At 39.7% G+C, this 24,548-nt stretch overlaps 1 protein-coding gene across 1 annotated transcript; it reads right to left on the bottom strand.

Annotated features, from left to right (window-relative positions):
* Nucleotides 1–259: 259 nt before the first annotated feature.
* Nucleotides 260–22,787, bottom strand: LOC135074482 (serine/threonine-protein kinase/endoribonuclease IRE1). Its single transcript, XM_063968775.1, has 14 exons — nt 22,575–22,787; nt 22,361–22,478; nt 18,127–18,378; nt 17,744–17,935; nt 16,792–17,032; nt 15,898–16,468; nt 11,378–11,559; nt 10,614–10,763; nt 10,146–10,285; nt 9,438–9,628; nt 8,579–8,712; nt 7,490–7,637; nt 6,748–6,936; nt 260–1,101 (listed from the first exon to the last, which is right to left on the bottom strand). Exons 1-14 carry the CDS (start codon nt 22,647–22,649, stop codon nt 643–645), a joined length of 3,042 nt encoding a protein of 1,013 aa, XP_063824845.1. The 5' UTR covers nt 22,650–22,787; the 3' UTR covers nt 260–642.
* Between the last annotated feature and the right edge of the window lie 1,761 nt (nt 22,788–24,548).

Raw genomic sequence — 24,548 nt, 5'->3', positions numbered from 1 at the left:
GGTTAGTGATTAGATATTTTTTCACCTAAACTAAATAGTACCAAGAATATAAATTTATTAAAAGTACATCCAGTACATAATTTGATTGCGTGTACTGTGAAAAACATCTAAAAAATTGACAAAATTGTTTTGAGTAATGTAATACTTGATAGAGTTGATAAATTGGCTCTGTGGTCATATGTAATAATTAAAATTTATTAATATAAAAGAAATAAATAAATTCAGTATAAAATATCTACTTATACCAATAGTAGGCCAATTGCTCCTATTCCAATTGTTCATATTTATTGCACTCCATAATACATGACGTTTCGTGTGCAAGTATAATTATTTGTGCGGACGGTAATATCTAATTTCATGTGATAAAAGAGATCTCCAAAAACAAGGCCTTGGCCTAGAACTATGCTTAATATACTCAGTAGTTCTCACTGTTGTGTTGGGGCAAAAATTTAAGATGGCAAATCTTGTTATTCCTTATTAACAAAGTAACAAAGCTCACTAGCCTCAATATCGGTATGGAAACCATACCGTATCGGCGAATCACGCCTCTAGCAGACGAAACTAGGACAACCATCTCCTTAATCTAAGAGACCAAAGTTACATTAAGTATACGTTTGATCACATAAAAATTTGTGCACTCACTCACTGCGACGGCAATGTCCAGACAGGTATCTCCTCTCTCTTTTTCTCTTTCTTTTTGTAATGGTGCCTGTCTCTCAGTCTGACGTCGTCCTGTCTCGTTTTGAAGTCGCGCGCCTCCGCTCTCCAGTCGGACTTGCGGGGTGATTCTTTGTTTCTGTAGTACTTGGGTTTTTCTTGGTCCTCGTCGACGTAGACTTTGCTTTTGACGAACAGTTCGTTGGTGTCTTCGTAGGGCTCAAACTCTTGGTCATCGTTTAGTTCGGGTACGTCTTCGCGGGTGAAGGTGAAGGCATGAGGGTAGTACGCCTGGAGAATGTCCTCGTGGCGGAACTGTTGCATTTGGAGCCACACGTGTGGTAGTAAAAGCGGGAACCGACGGAGCCAGTATGTGATGAACCCATCCGGGATCTTGCCGAGCTTCTCACGGACCTCGGATTCTAGTTCTCTGAAGTGATGTTTCTGGAAAAAGACAAATTAGGTCAAGACAAATGGTGGCGATAAAAATGTTCCGCGGGTAGTATTATAGTCTCTGATTTTATGCAACGAGGTAGCCGTTGGCCTGCATCTCACCTGATGGAAAGTTATGATCAGGCCATCACCTAGAAGCGAGCTTCAACCGGATTCCTCAACCACAGAGGAACTGTTTGTTTTAAGATTGACATTACCAACGCAACGACCAGAATAAAAGTAACTTTTAGGAATCGGTTTCTTATGATCTGTGGGTTATTTTCCATGGAAGCTAACCTTGTTCCTGATGGCTCGGACGAGCACACGTGCACGCGCCAGTCATCGCGCACGTCAACGCGGGAATAATTAAGCCTCTAGGTCCGTTTTACACAAAGCTCGAAAGTAGTTTCAATCTCAATCATAGGTTCTGTCCTGTCTCTAGAACTTAAATGCCTCAACCTCACTATTTTTGAGGTGGAATAGTTTTTGTTCTTTCATGATACTGACCTTGTTCCTGATGGCTCGGATGAGGTGCGCCGCGCGGTCGCCGCGATACGTGCGGCGCGCGCGCAGATCACCCGCGACGCTTGAACACACGTGCGCGCAACAGTCACCGCGCAATACCACGCGTGCATAACTAAGCCTCTAGGTCCGTTTTACACAAAGCTCGAAACTAGTTTCAATCTCAGTCATAGGTTCTGTCCTGTCTCTAAATATGAAATGCCTCAACCTCACTATTTTTGAGGTGGAATAGTTTTTGTTCTTTCAGGACACTGACCTTGTTCCTGATGGCTCGGATGAGGTGCGCCTAGAAATGTGCCGCTGAGAAAGTTCTCGTTCCCGGCAATATTCCCAGTGAGAATATTCTCGAGAACCGAGAACGCTCCCGGGAATATTCTCAGTGTTCTCGACAGAATACATTTAGTTTTAATTTTAATTTTGTTTTTTATATGTGATATTATTTGTAATGTAAAACGTCGAAATTTTATTAACTGGGCATTAAGACTAGTCGTTATAAACAAGGCATGAAACGTGTGAGTGAGATATTGCTGTCTTGCTCACTCTTTTCGTGGCGAACGCGTACCGCGGCTTTAGGACTCGGCTACGGTATTTGAATATCAGTGTGCCTCCGAGTTTTAAGGCCCTTGCCACCCTTGCGGATTCAAAGCGGATTCAAAGTGGATTTAAAGCGGAGTGGCGACGCGACGGAGAAGCCGCGTGAAAATATCGTAAAGCTTCCCAAAGGCTGCCCAGCCGAGCTGGATTCGATGATTGACCTTTTTTTCGAAGTTGGACCTACCTAACTGGACTGTTTTTCCCAGGTATATTGTCAACAACCTCGAGTGTAGAGTCTCCAACTTTTAGAGGAGTGGGTGCAACACGGTCTTTAGACATCATTTTAAATCTTGTCCATGTTCATTTTGAGACCCACTTGTTGAGAGACTCTATTGAGGCCATCGAGCATTGTGCCTAGATCTTCCACGATCTCAGCCATGACTACGATATCGTCTGCTGTCTGGGTTATGTACTCGCCGTTGATATTTATGCTGAATCCGCTCCAGCCCAGAAGCTTGAAAACATCTTCCAGGGCGGTGGTGATGACGTCTCCCTGTCTCACCCCTCGCTGCAACTGGATAGGTTTCGGGTCCTGATCTTAAAACGGACTGTCACTGTGGCGTGTTTGTAGAAGCCTTTCAACACTTTAATGTATCAATAGTTAATTTGGCACAGTTGAAGAGACTGAAGCACTGCCCATGTTTCAAACGAATCGAAGGCTTTCTCATAGTTCACAAACGCAAAGTGGCTGATTATACTCCTCGATATTCCGTATAATCTGCCGTTGCGTATATTATTATGGTATATGGTACTATGGTACTACAGAGAATGGGCAGCAGCGCTCTCTGAAAAACATCAATCTTTTAAACTGCGATCTCCAACCCGCCTGCCAAGCGTGGAGATTATGGCAAAACCCTCCACTATAGTGGAGGAGGCTCATAGTCCAGCAGTGGACTGTAAAGGGCTGTTGATGATATGGTACTAAAGCCTTTTCGGAAACCGGCTTGTTCGGGAGGCTGAAAGTCGTCGAGCCTGCTAGCGTGACAATTCGTAATGACTATCGAAAACAGCTTGTAGACATGGCTCAGAAGCGAATTGGGTGTATGATTCTTCAACAAGGTTTTGTCACCTTTTTTGAAACGAACCAAAGTCGCTGACATAGCCCGACGGACTAGCAAGCTGAAGTGGCAATGGGCAGGGCACATAGTACGCAGAACTGACGGCCGATGGGGCAGAAAGGTTCTGGAATGGAGGCCGCGTACCGGAAAACGCAGCGTGGGACGTCCACCTACAAGGTGGACCGACGACATCGTAAAGGTAGCAGGAAAGCGCTGGACGCAGGCCGTTACCAATCGATCAACATGGAAAGCATTGGGGGATGCCTATAGTCTGCAGTGGACGTCCTATGGCTGAAATGATAATATGATTTGAAGAGTACCTATTACTATTCTTCTAAGTGTCGGATCAATATAGCTAGCACGTATTTTCTATAAAAATGTGTCAAATGATCCGTCAGACAGGCTATCCACAACTTATCCAGAAGTGGCGAAACAGGCCCTTACAAAGCGAGCGAAAAAATGGACAGTTACATTATTTAATTACGTGTAAAAAGAAATTTTTGTCATCTTAGATATCATTAAAACGGCATTTCACGACGAAAAAAATAAAATATAATAAAGGTGCAGTTGTCAAGAATATTGCCGAGAAAGTTCCCGAGAATATTCTCGGGAACACTGAGAATATAGCCTTTCATTGCAAATAGAGTGTATTGTTTAATATACACTTATCTATTGACTTAATTTAATACTATTTTACTTAAGAAAGTTTGTTTATTTCCATTAGAAAAACATGATTCTCAACCTTTCTCACTTAGGAGAACGCTCCCGGGAACGCTCCCGAGAATATTCTCAGCTGAGAGAGCGTTCTCGGGAACGGCACATCAATAGGTGCGCCGCGCGGTCGCCGCGATACGTGCGTCGCGCGCGTAAGTCACCCGCTACGCTTGAGCACACGTGCGCGCGCCAGTCACCTCGCACGTCAAAGCGGGAAAACTAAGCCTCTAAGGTCCGTTTTACACAAAGCTCGAAACTAGTTTCAATATCAGTCATAGGTTCTGCCCTGTCACTAAATATTAATTGCCTCAACCTCACTATTTTTGAGGTGGAATAGTTTTTGTTCTTTTCAGGACACTGACCTTGTTCCTGATGGCTCGGATGAGGTGCGCCGCGCGGTCGCCGCGGTAGGTGCGGCGCGCGCGCAGCTCATCCGCGACCCTTGAGCACATATGAGCGCGCCAGTCATCGCGCACGTCAAAGCGGGAAAACTAAGCCTCTAAGGTCCGTTTTACACAAAGCTCGAAACTAGTTTCACGCCTGTATTCACAAACGATGCTTGCTTAAGTGAAGTAGCAAATCGAACGCACAGCTTTGAATAGGGCTCTATGATTGGTTCGTGTGTCACCCTGTGCGTCCACGTGCACTGTGAGACCTCATAGTAATGTTTGTGAATACGAGCGTCAATCTCAGTCATAGGTTCTGCTCTGTCTCTAAATATTAAATGCCTCAACCTCACTATTTTTGAGGTGGAATAGTTTTTGTTCTTTCATGACACTGACCTTGTTCCTGATGGCTCGGATGAGGTGCGCCGCGCGATCGCCGCGGTAGGTGCGGCGCGCGCGCAGATCACCCGCGACCCTTGAGCACACATGAGCGCACCAGTCACCTCGCACGTCAACGCGGGAATAACTAAGCCTCTAAAGTCCGTTTTACACAAAGCTCGAAACTAGTTTCACGCCCGCATTCACAAACGATGCTCGCTTAAGTGAAGTAGCAAATCGAACGCACAGCTTTGAATAGAGCTCTGTGATTGGTTCGTGTGTCACCCTGTGCGTCCACGTGCACTGTGAGACCTCATAGTAATGTTTGTGAATACGGGCGTAAGCCTCTAAGGTCCGTTTTACACAAAGCTCGAAAGTAGTTTCAATCTCAGTCATAGGTTCTGTCCTGTCTCTAAATATTAAATGCCTCAACCTCACTATTTTTGAGGTGGAATACTTTTTGTTCTTTCAGGACACTGACCTTGTTCCTAATGGCTCGGATGAGGTGCGCCGCACGGTCGCCGCGATACGTGCGGCGCGCGCGCAGATCACTCGCGACGCTTGAACACACGTGCGCGCGCCAGTCACCGCGCACGACAACGCGGGAATAACTAAGCCTCTCTTGTTATGTGTTACCATAGGGGTCACTTAAAAATTAGGGATTGATGGTGAAAACGGGCATCAACCTCATTATTTTTGAGGTGGAATAGTTTTTGTTCTTTCATGACACTGACCTTGTTCCTGATGGCTCGGATGAGGTGCGCCGCGCGGTCGCCGCGGTACGTTCGCCGCGCGCGCAGATCACCCGCGACGCTTGAACACACGTGCGCGCGCCAGTCACCTCGCACGTCAACGCCGGGAATAACTAAGCCTCTAAAGTCCGTTTTACACAAAGCTCGAAACTAGTTTCACGCCCGTATTCACAAACGATGCTTGCTTAAGTGAAGTAGCAAATCGAACGCACAGCTTTGAATAGAGCTCTTTGATTGGTTCGTGTGTCACCCTGTGCGTCCACGTGCACTGTGAGACCTCATAGTAATGTTTGTGAATACGAGCGTCAATCTCAGTCATAGGTTCTGTCCTGTCTCTAAATCTTAATTGCCTCAACCTCACTATTTTTGAGGTGGAATAGTTTTTTTTCTTTCATGATACTGACCTTGTTCCTGATGGCTCGGATGAGATGCGCCGCGCGGTCGCCGCGATACGTGCGGCGCGCGCGCAGATCACCCGCGACGCTTGTGCACACGTGCGCGCGCCAGTCACCTCGCACGTCAACGCGGGAATAACTAAGCCTCTAAGGTCCGTTTTACACAAAGCTCGAAACTAGTTTCACGCCCGTATTCACAAACGATGCTTGCTTAAGTGAAGTAGCAAATCGAATGCACAGCTTTGAATAGAGCTCTGTGATTGGTTCGTGTGTCACCCTGTGCGTCCACGTGCACTGTGAGACCTCATAGTAATGTTTGTGAATACGAGCGTCAATCTCAGTCATAGGTTCTGCCCTGTCTCTAAATATTAAATGCCTCAACCTCACTTTTTTTGAGGTGGAATAGTTTTATTCTTTCATGACACTGACCTTGTTCCTGATGGCTCGGATGAGGTGCGCCGCGCGGTCGCCGCGATACGTGCGGCGCGCGCGTAAGTCACCCGCTACGCTTGAACACACGTGCGCGCGCCAGTCACCGCGCACGTCAACGCGGGATAACTAAGCCTCTAAGGTCCGTTTTACACAAAGCTCGAAAAGTCGAAACTAGTTTCACGCCCGTATTTACAAACGATGCTTGCTTAAGTGAAGTAGCAAATCGAACGCACAGCTTTGAATAGAGCTCTGTGATTGGTTCGTGTGTCACCCTGTGCGTCTACGCGCACTGTGAGACCTCATAGTAATGTTTGTGAATACGAGCGTCAATCTCAGTCATAGGTTCTGCCCTGTCTCTAAATATTAAATGCCTCAGCCTCACTATTTTTGAGGTTGAAAAGAGTTTTTGTTCTTTCATGACACTGACCTTGTTCCTGATGGCTCGGATGAGGTGCGCCGCGCGGTCGCCGCGATACGTGCGGCGCGCGCGTAAGTCACCCGCGACGCTTGAACACACGTGCGCGCGCCAGTCACCTCGCACTACCACGCGTGCACCAGCCTCTAGTGGATGCTCCGTGGACGGGATGGAACAGCTTTCCACTTGGTCGCTTACGTCCTGGAAACACAAAATATTATGTTTTTTATACAATAATTTGTATAAAAAATACAATGAGGTATGTTATACTACAAAAAATGTCGCAGTTAGGCAGTTTACACACGACACCGCAGCAGCAGCGACTTCGTGCGGTGCCTCCTCCCTTGGATTTGTATGGCCGCCGCGGAGAGACTAAATCTCCATATACATTTTAGGGTGATTAATGCAAAGGCGCCGCAGTGGAGACAGTGAGCGGGTTCGTGTGAAAACAGCCTTTGCAGGTTCACACCTATGCGACGCAATACACTTGAGAATACACCTTATATCAGCCGGACGAAAGTGTAAATTCCCTTGAGCGTTCCAAGCCATTTTTCCTTTAAAATATACACACCTGCAAGAAGTTCAATATACTCTGCTTGCCCCAGAACATGGGATACTTGAGCACGGTCTCGCAGAGCGGACGCGCGCTCGGTCGCGGAGATATCATCGCGCAGACTAAAGGTAAATTGCACCTTATCACCACCGTTCGAAAGTATAAATTCCCTTGAAAGCTTGAACGCAGTGATATACGCACCTGCAAGAAGTTCAGTATACTCTGCTTGCCCCAGAACATTGGATACTTGAGTACAGTCTCGCACGGAGGGCGGGCGCTCGGCCGAGCAGATATCATCGCGCGGATTAGAATCTTCGTTACGAGGACTTCTTCTTCGGGCAAGTACTTACTGCGGGACAAAATGATAAGGTTTTAGTATGTTTAGGTAAATATTTCCTACAAAAGCAACTTTTTTATGGTTCCATGGAGGAACTAAAAGGCTGGGTTGCACCATCTTACTTTAACTTTGACAAACGTCAAAAATCTGTCAAACTCCATACAAAAAATACGGTTATCGTTATAGTTACGGTCAGTCAGGTGGTGCAACTCAGCCTTAGTATGCATACGTTACGTATATCTTTTAAACATTTCTACGGAAAAGTATTCTGTATCAAATGTGACAGTGTGTCAGAGGTTACATACCCTTAGAGACTGACAAAGCTGTAATATGTTACAGGTGGAGCTAAAAATACGTTAATCACTCATCATAATGGCGCAACTACACTATGCGGAAAATTGTCCAAATAGAAGCGCTAGCCCGAACACCGAAGTATGTGGTGGGGGAAGGAGAAAGTAACCGAGATGGTGTTCACATTATGTCTTGACCAATTTCCCGCATAGTGTACTTGCGCCATCCGGTAGGGTACAATGGAAGTTTAAATATGGACTTCTTGGCGGGAATCTGAAGCGTTATGTTAGCGGTTTTGTTTTATTTCCTCAAATTCGTGTGTGGGCGACTTTAATGTGTAATAATGGTGGATTATTAACCATTGAGTGTTCGTGAACGTGCATGAGTGTGGGCAAGTGAAGCAAAACAGTGCATCGTGATTCTTCTGGTTCTCTCAAGTTGTCTCAAGAGACTCAAAGGGTGGGAAGGGGTATCATCTATCATCCTTCATAATATCATTACTTGATCTCATTTTGTAACTTGTATCACTTATATACTTGAAAATGGCACAAATCAAGTCGACCTCGACGTGTATTGCCAACATCATCAAAAAAGAAGAAGAAGTTTAAATATTTACTGACAATCAAAGAATGCAATAATAAACTATGTACCTCGCTACTTACTCTAATAAGTCTAAATTGTAGTCCCCAGTAAGTATATTGGCCTGCCGCCGCAGCACGTCACCGAACGGGTGCTGCCCTCTCGACAGCACGTAGTAAAACACGCAGCCCAGCGAGAAGATGTCCACGGATGTCGTCTGCGGAAATAATTAATAATTTACATCAATTGTTACTGTGGAAGCAGCCTTTCGAACCTCTAGGGGTACTTAAGTGGAAAGTGATTTCTAGGGATTTCATATAATTGGGGACTGAGATTAAGATTTTTGTGGATCTGACCTCGCCGTGTACTGACTCTGACCTCGCCGTGTACTGACTCTGACCTCGCCGTGTACTGGCACTGACCTCGCTGTGTACTGGCTCTGACCTTGCTATATACTGGCTCTGACCTCACCGTGTACTGGCTCTGACCTCGCTGTGTACTGAAAGACTAATAAACAACAGACTCACGGTCCTTTCCCCATTGATCATCTCTGGCGCGATCCAGCCATCAGTACCGGTAACGCCGGACCACCGGGAGAAGCTCACGCGGCCGATGTTCAGCTTCTTGGACAAACCGAAGTCTGATATCATGCCTCTGACTTCGCTGTATACTGGCTCTGACCTCGCTGTGTACTGGCTCTGACCTCGTTGTGTACTGGCTCTGACCTCACTGTGTACTGGCTCTGACCTCACCGTGTACTGGCTCTGAACTCGCCGTGTACTGGCTTTGACCTCGCCGTTTACTGGCTCTGACCTCGCTGTGTACTGGCTTTGACATCGCTGTGTACTGGCTCTGACCTCGTAGTGTACTGGCTGGGACCTCGCTGTGTACTGGCTCTGACCTCGTTGTGTACTGAAAGACTACAATAAACAACATACTCACGGTCCTTTCCCCGTTGATCATCTCTGGCGCGATCCAGCCATCAGTACCGGTAACGCCGGACCGCCGAGAAAAGCTCACGCGGCCGATATTCAGCTTCTTGGACAAACCGAAGTCGGATATCATGGCTCGGACTTCACCGGTGCCGGACGGCATCGATAGTAGCACGTTGTGGGGTTTTATGTCTCTGTGTACTGAAAGAAAATGATGGACATTTAAAAAAAAATCATTTTAGTTTTTAAATTAGAGGCGATGGAAAGGCATGCAACGTGCCATCTGTCATACAAACGACTAAATTCTTACGCTAAAACTTGCGCTCATACACCCACCATAATTACAATGGGTGCGTTTAGCGGAAAAAAGAAATTGTAAGCGCTTATAAGCCAAATGGCGATTGCTACGGCAGTTTTCGGTGAGGACAACGTTTGCTAACTTCAACAGTGACGTGTTTCATTCATTTTTTTAATAGTGACAGCGATTACCGCTTAGCGATCGCCATTTTGCTTTTAAACGTTAATTTCTATTTTCCACCAAACGCATTCATTATCTTAATTTTCACAGATTACAATAAGTGGACGTCATTTGGCTGAAACGAACGAACAACAATAAGTTTTTAGAGTTAAAATTACAGTCCAGATTTCTCCTACAACGAATAATTTAAGTTATCACATCAAGAAATTAATTTATAAAGATGTAAAGATAAAATAATACCTATATCCATGGAATGCAGATGCGACAGTCCCATAGTGGCTTGCCTGAGCACCTCAACGGCATCGATTCGGCACTCAAAGTTCAGTTTTTTCTCCACATAGTCTTGCAATGTTGCGGAACAGAGCTCCAAAGCAATGTATCTGGAAAAAATAAATAATAACTGATTGATTGTACCTTAAAAAAGCAATATGTAACCACCAAATTCTGAATCTTGTTTAAATTACAATTTATGGTCAACTTATTTTCTTTTATAAACCATATTATTTTCCCAGTAAGAATCGCCAATGCAAAATAATGTTACATAATCTATACGTAAGTTTACATTTTATGAGCCCTATTGGACACGCAACTTGATGGCTAAGAGAACTATATTCGTTTATAACGATTTTGTTTACCCTTTTTTTACACAAACGAACACGAAGGATTATAATATTGTTTTACTGATTTAGTTATTTTGGGAAACCTTACCTGAACTGCTTATCCCGCTCAGTGCAGTAGTACCGCACTACGTGCGCGTGCGCATCCGACTCGCGCAACAGCGCCACCTCGCGGTCGGCGAACGTGAAACACTCCGGCAGGAGACGCTTGACCGCCACGTCTCTTTTGTCGAATGTTCCTCTGAAAATATTCATTCAACGTTGATGAACTGGTATGAAGGGATTGCAGTATAAACATTTTTATCTAAAGCTATTCAATCAATCTATCAATTTGTTGTTTACACATAAATTCACTTTAGCCAGGGTTCGAAATTATGATTAGATAATTACGCTTCATGATAATTATCGGATAATTATCAACAGTATACTGTTATAAGACACATTTTACATATTGTTTCATAAGAAATTCTGATTGCGAATATTGCTTTATGTTTTTGGTTGCCGATTGTTGTCAAGTTATCCATCGTTTATTGCATGAAGCTTGGAAAATAGATAAATAGTGATCATTGTGGAGCTAAATAGATAGGTTTTATAACTATCTATGTTGATTAACACCCACTACTAGACTCATTTTCACGAGCGCATTATTTGTTATTATCTACCGATAATTATCCATCTGTTATTATCATGATAATTATCCTATATCATGATAATTATCCTTTCGAATCCTGACTTTAGCAGTTCAATTAGACTTTTTTTCTAATTTAAAATCTGGTTCTTATATCCCAGCTCCTATTTTTTTACAGTATAATAAAGAATCACACAGTTTAAAATACTATAAATCACTTTACAAACCTATAAACAAAGGTTCCTTCACAGCCCTTGCCCAGCACCTGATCTGTGTGGAAGCTTATCTTCCCTATCCTGACTTCACCCTCACCTATTTCTTCTAAATATCCCGTTATCTCTCCATTCGATGACGTAGACACATTCGAGCTGCGAGAACCTCCTTGAGAGAGCTGTTGAAATTCTCGAGCCTGAAAAATAAAACACGCGTGATAAAAAAAACAATGTTAAAACAAATGAGCATCTCAATATTTGAATTCTAAATTCAAATATTCAATCATGCAAATGATGATAGATGTTTAAATTAGGCCCATGGAAAAAAAAGAATTCAGAACAAATTACAATCTTACACAGTTTAATTATTTATTAATTAGAATGCCGGGCGAATGAGAATTATCGAACTACTAATCAATAGCATAACTGATTATGTGGCTGAAGTGGTTATTAATTAATTTGTCGTAGACCTAATGATTAAGTATGGGCATGCCAGATATTGTTTAAAGCTGGTATTATGAAACGATGCTGCTAACTAAATTTAAACGCTGAGAGCTAACTCCATAACATAACATAATGTCTAACTAAATAGAACCAGGCACACGATGCATATCTAAAGATGAATAGATAGGCTACTCCGACACAATATTATACACCAAACAATACAAGCTATTTACAGAAGATAAAACATGCATTCAACGGTCTTATCGTTGGACATCGATAGCTATAATTATTTAAAAACACCACTTTTCATTTATATTAAAATGTAATAGGTACTTTAAGGCGATTAGAGTCCTCAATCCGCGCCAAATGGGCATTTTGTAAAGCCTACTCCTCTTTTACCACTGGATAGAAATAGTTGAAAAAAATATATGTTATACAACAGTTCAAGGACTACATTTGTGACGTTTGAATTTTCGCTACGTCTCTTTGTTTTGGATTAAAAAAATAAATACGGGACATCGATTTTTTACTTAAATTCCCTACTCCTCCAAAACGGCTATGTTAATTTAAAAGATTTTTACACGAATAGATTAGGAATTTTTTAATCTTTAAATGACACGTTGCGTTTTTCAATCGAACATTACTTTCATTCATAAATTTTACTTTTGATAAATTCCGAACGTTTTGCTGTTGAGGGGGCCTTCGCGGGGTGCGGGCGGCAGTCGGCCGCTGGCCTTCAGACGGGGAGGTTGTGTCACTCGCTGCAAACTGACATTAGCGATCAAAATGAATTTTTTCTTTGGCTGAGTTGCACCACCTGACGTGACCTAACTTTGACCGTAGCTTTGGCGATAACCGGTGTTTTTTGTATGGAGTTAGACAGACTTTTGACGCTTGTCAAAGTTGAAGTAAGATGGTGCAACCCAGCTTTTGTTCGACAATAGATTTTATGTCAGAATTGTTCATAGAGTACGTGCAGTCAGACGATACAATTGAATTATGACGCGCTCAGACGCTATTTTCTACCTGAATAGAATCTATTAGTGTAAAAAAACTATAATTGACTCCAAAACAACTGCACTAGATAAATACAAGTAGAAAAATTATTACGTTATTTATTTACTAGGCCTTTGCAATCAGTATCCAAATTAAAATTTCGCAGATAAAAACTGAAATCCTCTTATTAGGTGATGAATTTTAGGAGCATGTCATGAAACCAAAATTATTAGCATACAAGAGCTTGTTTTAAAAAAAATCTTTTTATTTATGATGGGGAATTTACTGCGGCGTAGTAGCAGAGATTTTCCGTTTGTAGATCGTAATAATTTCGAAGAATAGGGATGTTTTGTGGATAAAGCAAGAAAGTAGCAAGAGTTTGAATTAGTCCGTCGGTGAACTTACCAGAAAAAAAAACTCTAAATGTATTTTTCACTTTTTTAAACTTATGAAAATTTAAAGAGATGAAGCGCACCAAAGTTCAGAAGATGAGGCACATGACGTCAAGGCATGCTTAAAAATGTGGCGATTTGTGTCGTCACGCGGAATTTCATCGCAACATATCTTCGTAATTACTTGTTTAATTGACAAATAATAATATCCTGTGTCCAATATTTTTTGATAATGTAAAATTGACGGACCAAAAGTTTTTTTTAAGAAACTAGCCTATTCTTATGGCCACATTCCAGCTCCATCATCAGACCCTGCAGTTTACCTTAGAGAATTGAAGACTCATGATTTTCAAAGTAGCGTACATACATAACATTAGGTACTTGCTTATACAGGGTGTCCCAAAAACAATGGATAACCCTTCAACCATCGATAGGCCTCGCCATGGTCTCCCTAACGTACAATTTTGACCCCAGTAAAAATATCACCGTTTTCAAGATTTTTAAGTTTTTGTGCATTTTTAGAAAATTGTAATGAAATTATTTAGGTATAATAATAAATAAATACAAATCAAACGAGCCTAAACTCGATGGAATCGTTTAATCCCGGAGTTTGCTATGGGGCCACTGGCATTCCAGCTCTACCATCAGATCAGCTCCATGTCATCACAATATTGCATTGTCACCCGAATTACATGTATATCCGAAATTTTAACTCAATCAATTGATGAAGGATTTCTAATAAAAAGACAAATACATTTTCAGTTTATTCTTCATAAGTGACACAGAGAGAATGACAATAGACAAAAGCAGAAACATTTGCTTTTTTAGGCCATAGACAATACTAGGTACTAATGCGTTCCAATAGGGATGATGACTGGGTAATGAAATCGAAATTCTATTTAGTCCGTCAGACAGATAATTAGAAAATATTAGACTCATATTTTTTAATTTTTTCTATAAGGAATCGAATAATTACAGTATTATATTGAGTTGAAATGTCGCGTGACGTCACATTTGAGTAAAAATTCTACTCAAGCGTGGCGTATCGCGCCATTTCAACTCGATGTAGCACTGTTATTATTTAATTATGAAAGAAAATAAAAAATATGAGTCTAATATTTTCTAATTATCTGTCTGACGGACAAATAATTGAAATTTTGATCTAGCCTAGTTGTCGTCAGGAAGTTGGTCTAACTAATTCAGCTTGCAAGATTCCACCCGAACAAACATTTATGTAATTACCTACATACATCATAAATTGCAAGCTAAATAAAAGCTTGTAATAAAGTCGGGTTTGTTCAAATTTCGAGAACGACTGAGCCGACAAAAGCATTAGAAAATTTACGAAAAATGAAATAAAATTTTATCCCGTACAAAATGTTCATGGATTTTGTTATTTTTATTAAATACCTTTACGCCTGAGTTAAATGACACCGACATCAAGGTTCATCAATTTAAGTTTAAAATAATAGGCAGTAATGTATGAAGAAAGAGCTTCTATTCTGTATCTACCTATGCCCGTGTATTTTTGATCGGTGTCAAATCGGAGTTTTTGGTGCGGGGTACGCGGGTGTTGCTCGCGGCGTGAAGGTCAAACGCCCAAGGTCATTGAGGACTCTAATCGCCTTAATTATTTCTGCTATCGGACGCGCGCATATAATATGTGCATGCCATTGACATACATAAGTACCCTAATCTATTTTGCAAACATTTGAAACTAAGTAATTAATCAAACGAAATATGCATTAACATACATTTCTACAAACGTGACTTATACACATGTGGTTAATTTAAATTGTATATGCGCTACTCAATTATAAGACATCGTTTTAACTGTTTCCAAGGATTAAGGTATACACATGAAAAGGTGGTTTGGTTGGTAACGTTACAATTAAATAATACACCTAACTAAATTTAAATGGATTACGTAATCAATGCAAATATACTTTTGCTGTTTTATCTCAAACCATCTGAGCAAACCGAAGGAAATTGCCATGGGTACAAATAATCCAAAGAATGTTAAACAAGCGAGGGTAATGTGTGACATTCTGAAAGACGTGCGTGGAGAAACGCGTCAATGTATTGTTTTAAGCGTACATACTACATACATAGGTTTGAAGTTTACATACACAGAGTGCGTTAAGTCGTACATACTTAGAGCGCTTTTACAATAGGGCGTTAGTAGCGCGACAGCAGCGCGGCAGCGGCGTTTTTATAATGTGAAGGCATGCATAAGCTGTCACATAGTATACAATTTTCGGCAGCGCGTCTGTCGCGCGTTTGTCGCGCTCCTAAATCGCCTAAATGTGAAAGCGCTCTTAAGGGATAGTGACAATAATGTAGACAGAAACAGAGAACGTACGATAAAAACGCCCCCACGGGCCCCGCATTGCTAATGCAGGACTGAAACATTATACAGTTCCGATAATGCTGACACTGTAATAGTACCGCACCGTTACCAACAGATCACCTTTCAGTTAGTGACGAATAATCCAATGGATTTTTTTACATTTATGAGTCAATTCCTAACGTTTGTATTTCGTTTATGGAAAAATAACTATGTTATAAATTACTATCTCTATGTAATTGCAAAAAATAAATATGTAAACTCATAAAAATTATAGATATTTGTTCGATCGACAAGTCGGTTTATGTAATTACAGTTAATGTGTACATAGAAAGGCAATAATCAAGATTAATTACCTGATAGCGCAGATACCAAAACATCATAATGACGAGCCCGACGAGGATAATGAGCACCAGCTTCAAAGCCGTATTCTCTTGCTGCCGGAGCCACAAATTCATTTGCTTGTACCATATATCTGGCCTGAAGTTCAGAGCTTCGAACAGTTCCTCGGTTTGTACTGACACCGAAATCGAACTTGACTTCAAATTGGTTTCATTCTCAACATCATTATCTGTGGTAGAGTGCACTTGGCCATTGATGAGTTTGATGCCATTCGTTTGCGACTCGCGTTCGTTCATAAGGTTCAAATTAGGCAGTTTTGGAGACCACGACGTAGTAAGCTCTGGAACTTTGTAATGTCCCAACAACAAGTATGGAGCTGCGACGTGTAGATTTAAATCGTTCAGTTTATAATGCACATTCGTGAATGGTTCGTATTTGTTCTCCGCGTTGGACACGCTTTCCGTTGCTGGGCCTTCGAGGAGCAAAGGCTGCGTGTGTCCCGTCGATATTGTTATAGTATTCTTGTCCACTAAAGACGATAAAGCGTACAACCCATGGTTGTGCTCTCCTACGTAAAGCGTAGGACTGTGGAAGAAGTAAATGCTTATTTAAATTATATGGAAATTAATTCAATATCTAAACGAATAAGTACGGAATCTCCATGTGAAAAGCATTAGTTCCGATCCACGACAAAGCAAACAAATTATTTATTTCATTTTAACTATTGTACCATTATTCACAAGGGCAGTACATTGCAGCGCGTGTGTGTAAATAAGTTAGCATAATTCTATAAATACGATATGGCCATGTGTTATATCGTGCGTAGATTTCACACCAGTATTAATCTGATGACGACATGGTGTCTAATATCTTTATTAAACAGTTACGTTAGTAGAATATAAACTCACTATAGCTCAATATTAGAGTTCTTAATCCCTTGACCATCCCTCAGAGTAGTGGCGTCTTCCATGATGTGGTCAAGCGTATCGTCCCCGATGGAGTTGAAAGGGACAGAGATAAGGCCCTCTCTGTCGAGCAGATAGGTCGCTACCACAGGCGTCTCGAAGTTGTGAGACCAGACTAGGTCCCCGGTTTTGCGGTCAAAAGACATCAGCCGACCACTTGAAGTGGATGCAAAGTGTATTATGCCTAAAACAAGACAGATAATAAAGCATTTACTAGGGGCTCCAGTTAGTATGTTGCAGAAATAGTAGCTCTCTGCTCTCGAAAGTATACATTGATATACCTAATGGAGAAACATTAAGCTGATCATTCCTTGACTAAGAAACAGGATGGCTTAAGTTAGTTCCTCAAAAGTCCACGAGGCCAGGATTTTGGAGACCTGTTTGAATGAAATAGGACCGCGTGCTCTGCCATGCGCAACGGTCTTTTTAGAACGCTTATCGTCGGCTACGTCGTAATAAGTGCTAGACAAAACACATTATAAAAAGTAAAGTGATTTTTACTACTACTACACTATTTCCATAACAATAGTTAAAATTGACATAAAAATGTATTAAACAATTTTTACGCATGGCAGAAGGAGGTAATTATGCATGGCGTATTTACGCAACGACATAAGCGTACAACAAAACCGTGGCATATCACTGATAAGAATCGAGTTGTAATTGAATTCACGTAAATCTATGTTAGGGATTATAAACTACACATTATTATGTTTATCTTTAGTTAAGATAAGTCACATCGGATACCAATATTTGGCTGTATTTATTCACTATTTTAGCACTATGTCCTTCTAGAATTTTTGTAGTTTTAAATGATTTAGAGATAAAAAAAAGATATAATTATGAGAATATTACACCCTGTATTAGACGTAAAAAATTAAAAATATGAACTTACCATAGTCATTGAGCATTTCTTTCCCCATTGCATGGGATGTGTAGTCAAAAAACGTCACATTCCATTTCTGGTTTGTATTCTTGGAATCATGCATCAGAATATTGTATTCAGTTCTAGCAACATAAATGCCCCTCTTTTTGTCTGGTTCACATGTGTTCGAATTTTCGCTGAATATTTTCGATTTGTCGAAACCTGAAATTAAATTAAAATAACAATATGCACCTACTTACATACCACAAAAAAATACATTTTTTTTACACTGGCAAACTAAAATGGTGTTGCCAGCATTAGAAATCGAAATAAGAAAAAAATTACAATAATTATTTTTTTTCACTGGCAAACTAAAACAGTGTCGCCAGTATTAAAACCGGAAATAAAAATACCTGAAACATGTTCCCTAGATCCAGTCAAGGGATCCAGCATGAACCAAGTGTCGCTTTTCTTTCCTGTATAAAGTATACCCTCAGTGGACCGGCAGGGGGCGTTTGCCACCAGCTCTGGTATGGTGAAAGGCAGTTTCTTAAGCATTTGCTGGTCACCTCGCGGACCGTACATGTATAGGAACCCATGGCGAGGGTCCGGTAGAAACTGAGGCATGAGGTTTGCATGTTGGTTGGGGACTTTTACTACTGGTTCTAAAACAGAAAATATCGTGTTTATTTATTTATGTAAATAGTGTAGAGACGATGCAGATGATGGCACTTGAAGCTAATCACAGTGGCATCTTATCTAGCTGTAAGAAGTGCGATTTTTCAAACTATACAAAATGAATCTGATAAACATTTCTTAGATGCAAATGTGTTAGTTATTTATTGAAATACTTAGCAGTAATCAGTAAGTTTCTTAGTAATATTTAAAAAATTTTTTTTGCTTTGTTACATGTATCTAGTGACTTTTTTATAAATAGAGCATTAATCCTCAAGGAAATATGTGTCTGATAGACGCAATCAGTCATACATAATCAAGTTTATCACTTGAAAACAATTAAATGGGTATTTCTTTTAACCTGAGTATAATAATGCTTAGCAAATCTACTAGTAATTCCGTTTTGGTGCCTGCGCCGCTCCGTGTATTGTGATGGGTAGAAAGTTTCCAAAGGCTTCTAGAAATATGTTACGTTAAGTTTGCCTACTCATTGTTGTTTAGAACACGCATTGTAATAAAAAATACAAGACATAAGATACAAAAATAGTTAGCCAAAAAAATATCATTAGATTTTCAAACAACATGACTTTGTGTTTGGCCTTCAATGCAGTTCAGTACACTTTGAAATTATGTAAATGAGTTTTTTTATGTATTTTTTCCATGAAATTACTATTTCGTTGTAATTTGTTACAGCATACCCCAATGTAATCTAAAACATGATATTTAAATTTTTATTTTAAAATAGGCAAAAATAAATGTTAATAAAAAAACACTGTTGTTTTACAAAGTTATTTCAGTTTCAAATTACACTATACCCTTATCATTTATACAGATAAAGCTTGATAATAGATAAACCAAAACCCTTCCAAAAGTCGGCCTACACATTAAATGCAGTTAAATCATGTGTTAGGCCATGTGAGTGTAATCTTTACTCTAGATCTATCTACTTGCCAGCGTTGTTTCAGATAAAAACCTAATTATTACTCGGTATTGATATATTTGACACATACCAGGTGCATTTTAGGCAGATAATGTGTTGGACACACCATGCGGAGATAAGTCTCTTATCTATTGAACTGTACATACTTACTTATTGAGTGATGTGACCTGCATGCAACATTGTATTTGTTGCAATTTTATTACATCCTACTACAGTTATAATGACAGAATTATTGATTTCACCTTTATCTAAGCCAACTTAAGGCTTACTATGACTGTATTAATTAGGTATATTAATAAAGTATGCATTTCATCAAATCACTAAAAAATTCATTCAGTTTTTCCAATTTTTTATAGGTTTCTGTAGTATTCTATTCTTGAATAAACATTTTAATTATTTTTTTATAACTTTTGGATGTATCTGTTTCATTCTAGAATTCATTGGAAAGAAATAATTTCCATTCATGTTGAATTAGTGTCAGTTTAATCAGATAAGACCAATGGCTTAGATATCTTAATACCCTGATGATTGAACAAACTGTTCGCAGTTTGAAACATTTACCTATCTTTTATTATTTATGTATTAAAGCATTTTTTTTTTTTTTTTTTATTTATTTATTTATTCTAGAAGGCTGCTTGAAGGCTTACAGAAAATCCAACGCGCCAACAAGTTATAGGTACAATCGTGCAAATAATATCAATTAAAAATGTCAATATTGTGTACAATTGTCAAGTAAAACGATAACAAATCAGTCAAATAAAATCAAAAATTAAATACATAAATAATTGTCTTAGAATGTCATATTACCTACATAATAAGAATAAGTATTAAATATTATACAGGGTGTCCCAAAAACAATGGATAACCCTGTAACCATCGATAGGCCTCGCCATGGTCTCCCTAACGTCCAATTTTGACCCCAGTAAAAATACCACCGTTTTCAAGATTTTTAAGTTTTTGTGCATTTTTATAAAATTGCCACCTGCGATTACTTTTTCTCATGCCATTTCTACAAATGAGGATACTTTTCAATCTAGTTTTTTTCCTTACCACAAGGGATAGTTAGGCTATCAAAAGAAAATATTAAAGTTCGACAAACTAGTTTAATAGTATGAAAATTTTAAGAAATTGCAGAGAAGAAGGAAAAATTAATTCATTGTCTTGCACTTTTGATCAACCGTCGTGTAAAAAAAATGTAGGAAGACCATCGTGCCCATTACCTTAAAAACTTCCTTGGTTAATTGAGATTCTAAAAAGGTATCACAAGCCTATGTATTCTGTGTTATTTTTATCTTATGGCTACTTGAATAGCAACTAGTATGAAAACTGCAAAAATGAGTTTTTCTCGTAATAGTTAAACTAGGACTGCATAGTGGCATTAAATACAAATGGATAATTTTTAGCGTAGGAATTTTAATAAAGCAACATTTTATCATCATCATCATCATCATTTCAGCCATAGGACGTCTACTGCTGAACATAGGCCTGTACCCCAATGATTTCATAATGACCGCTTGGTAGCGGCCTGCATCCAGCACCTTCCTGCTTATCTTTATGAGGTCGTCTGTCCACTTTGTAAGTGGATGACCTACGATGCGCTTTCCGGTACGTAGCCTCCACCTTAACCCTGCTGCCTCAGTTCTGCAAACTACTGTGCCCTGCACATTGCCACTTCAGCTTGCTGATCCGTCAGCGACTTTAGTTCGTTTACGGATCTCCTAATTTCTGATACAGTTTCGTGAAGAAACCCGAGCAAAGCCCCTTCCATAGCACGCTGTCCAAAAAATCCACGTTTCCGAGCCGTGTATTATCACGGGTATCTGTCTATAGGCACATTTATAAGGTTTAAAACAAAAATTAAGTAATCACAAAAACGCAGAACGGACGGCCAATGGGGCAACAGGGTTCAAGTGGAGGCTACGTACCGGAAAGCGCATCGTAGGACGTCCACTTACAAAGTGGACCGACGACCTCATAAAGGTAAGCAGGAAGGTGCTGGGTGCAGGCCGCTACTAAGCGGTCATTATGAAAATCATTGGGGTACAGGCCTATGTTCAGCAGTGGACGTCCTATGGCTGAAATGATGATGATGATGATGATAAAATGTTGCTTTATTAAAATTCCTACGCTAAAAATTATCCATTTGTATTTAATGCCACTATGCAGTCTTAGTTTAACTACTACGAGAAAAACTCATTTTTGCAGTTTTCATACTAGTTGCTATTCAAGTAGCCATAAGATAAAAATAATACAGAATACATAGGCTTGTGATACCTTTTTAGAATCTCAATTAACCAAGGAAGTTTTTAAGGTAATGGGCACGATGGTCTTCCTACATTTTTTTTACACGACGGCTGATCAAAAGTGAAAGACAATGAATTAATTTTTCCTTCTTCTCTGCAATTTCTTAAAATTTTCATACTTTTAAACTAGTTTGTCGAACTTTAATATTTTCTTTTGATAGCCCAACTATTCCTTGTGATAAGGAAAAAAACTAGATTGAAAAGTATCCTCATTTGTACTAATGGCATGAGAAAAAGTAATCGCAGGTGGCAATTTTCTAAAAATGCACAAAAACTTAAAAATCTTGAAAACGGTAATATTTTTACTGGGGTCAAAATTGGACGTTAGGGAGACCATGGCGAGGCCTATCGATGGTTACAGGGTTATCCATTGTTTTTGGGACACCCTGTATGTCCAGATATTAGTATTAATGTCCATATTATAGTTATTAATTACACAAAAGTCGATAAATTAATATTTGTAAAGATACACACCTTAGAAACAGATAATAGATTCTTTAAATATAGCTTCTAGCTTGATAAATCAAACAAAAAAAGAATTAATCTTATACAAGAGCTTGCTCAGTGTGGATGAAAAACATCAACACCACCATGTGTAGCAGTTCAGTAGATTGTTAACACAATGAATTAAAGTTTTTCACTTTGGTTGGTTGGTTAACAGTGAAAATAAATGTATCCCTTAAAAGATTTCATTAATTAGCTAGGCGTAAATAGTATAAATTCACTAACCGTCTTTCAGTTTCCATATAATATTGCCCGCTACAGGTTCGACGGCCACCATGCCGCCTCCTAACGTGGCAAACAACAGAGGCCGGTCGTCTAGCGCACGAGACAACTCTGTGCTCTCCTAAAATAAGTATAAATAATGCACTCAACCTGAACATAACGTAATAATCGCAAAATCAATGCGACGCAATCGACGTGACTCTCACGTCGCGCTCACCTTTCCACCAGCATCGCCAGGAGACCCGAGGCCAAAGCCCCCACACAAAAGCAACCCCAAAAATAATAATGTCATTTTAACACTGTCTAAACACTTAGCACAATATACACAATTAAAAACGAATATGATGCAAATCCCATTATTCTTTGTAATCAAATACAAGAAAAACACCAAAAATACAAAGAAGAAGTGACGGAAATATCATCGTATTTGACACTTTGACAGCAATGACATTGGCTTGCTGGCTGACATAACAACACAAGCCGGAGTCATAAACCGAGGTTGTGTCGTGTTCTAGCAATTTGAACATCATATTTGCCCGGGGGCAAGTTCACTTTGATCACGGTGCAAACATCACACAACAAAGTAACAAAAAATAATTATTATGCATTGACATTTTGCTTAGTTTTTGATACCACCAATCAAACTGACCTGAATGTCTCCAACTTCCTCATTGGCCCTAGAGCAATTCCAAGTATACCATCAATAAAAGCCTAATTAGAGTCATCAAACCTCTCAGTCATTCAATTAGAGCCATTAGAACTTCATAACTATGAGTTGTTTTCTGTGTGTAAGCTGAGGACACGTGTCCCCAGCTGACACATCTGTATCTTCGTAAATATTTATGCTACGATAATGTATTATACCTCAAAAATTACAGTCGAATCCAAATAGTAGGCTTTCCAATTTTCAAGACTTTAGCTCAAATACTGTTAAAACCACGATCAAAAAACTATGTGCGAGCTGGAGTACCGTGTCTCCAGCTTACACATCTGTATCTTTGTAAATATTTAAGCTACATCAATGTTTTATATCTCATAAATTAAAGTCGAATAAAAAAACCCGACTTCAAATCTTTCAAAGCTTTATCTCGAACCGTTTTCGAACTACGAACCGATATGTATGTGTAAGCTGGTGACACGTAACACACGGTGGATTATTAAAACCGTATAAGTTAGAGTTGCGTTTTAAAGATCAAATAATTCGTTATAATTAAAGTACACACGAGACATAATTTCAAATCTCTAGGCCTCTTAGTTTCAGAATTAAAAGCCAAAAACTATTTTCCCGCCAAATAATTCAAATAATGTGGGTCGACTGCGACGTTGCCGTTCCGTGCGTCCACTAGAGCAGTCGAATTTGAACCTAAAAACTAGTAACGTTTGAATCATTTTTATTTGTAGTTTAAATCGTTTAATTTCGATTATAAGAATTTTAGACTAGGCGCCGGCTGATTTGTGTATTGAGTACCTAATAACCTATATTTTATAAATAAATAATGATTGAGTCCCGGGAAAGGACGTAGGATAGATTTTATCCCGGTTTTTGAAATATGATAAAGATTTTCATCATCATCATAAATCATCTGAAAATTATAAATAACTTCAAAAAATCGAGTATTCGGGTAGCCCTAGTGATACTCTACCTCTGGGCTTCGGCTTGACAGTACTTTTTGGGAAACCTTGTATATGTCGTTATGTTCGCTTATTCTTGTAGTTAATTTTTTTTTTATTTGGTTCTTCAACAAAAGAAGAAGAATTCAATGAGGGTTTTCGCGATTGGAAAATCCGCCAGATGGCAATACGTAGACGCGAGGTCCAAATGCTGCATGATTGGTTATTTTTGACATGACATTGACAGATAAATGTCAAAATCCACCAATAACGCAGCATTTGGACCTCGCGTCTACTTATTGCCATCTGGCGGATTTTTCATTCGCGAAAACCCTCATTGTCAACTGTGTTTGTCATAGAGCAAAATCTGTTTGTAACCATAGAGCAAAATATAGTTGTTGCCCATTTTTGCCACTTGACCTAGCAGAATCGTGGGACTTCACGGTATTTAAATAAAAATTAAAGTGGTTGCGTTTAGAAACGCCACAAATATTTGAGCCTTTGGAAACAAGTTCGTTACTTGTATATTAAAATATAATTTTGTTTTACCTAGCTTTTTCTTATTAATAAAATGTAGGTT

This window comes from Ostrinia nubilalis, chromosome 9, assembly GCF_963855985.1.
Source record: "Ostrinia nubilalis chromosome 9, ilOstNubi1.1, whole genome shotgun sequence".
Lineage (NCBI taxonomy): Eukaryota > Metazoa > Arthropoda > Insecta > Lepidoptera > Crambidae > Ostrinia > Ostrinia nubilalis.
The sequence above is the reverse complement of the archived record's forward strand: the minus strand, read 5'-3'. Positions and strand labels throughout refer to the sequence as shown.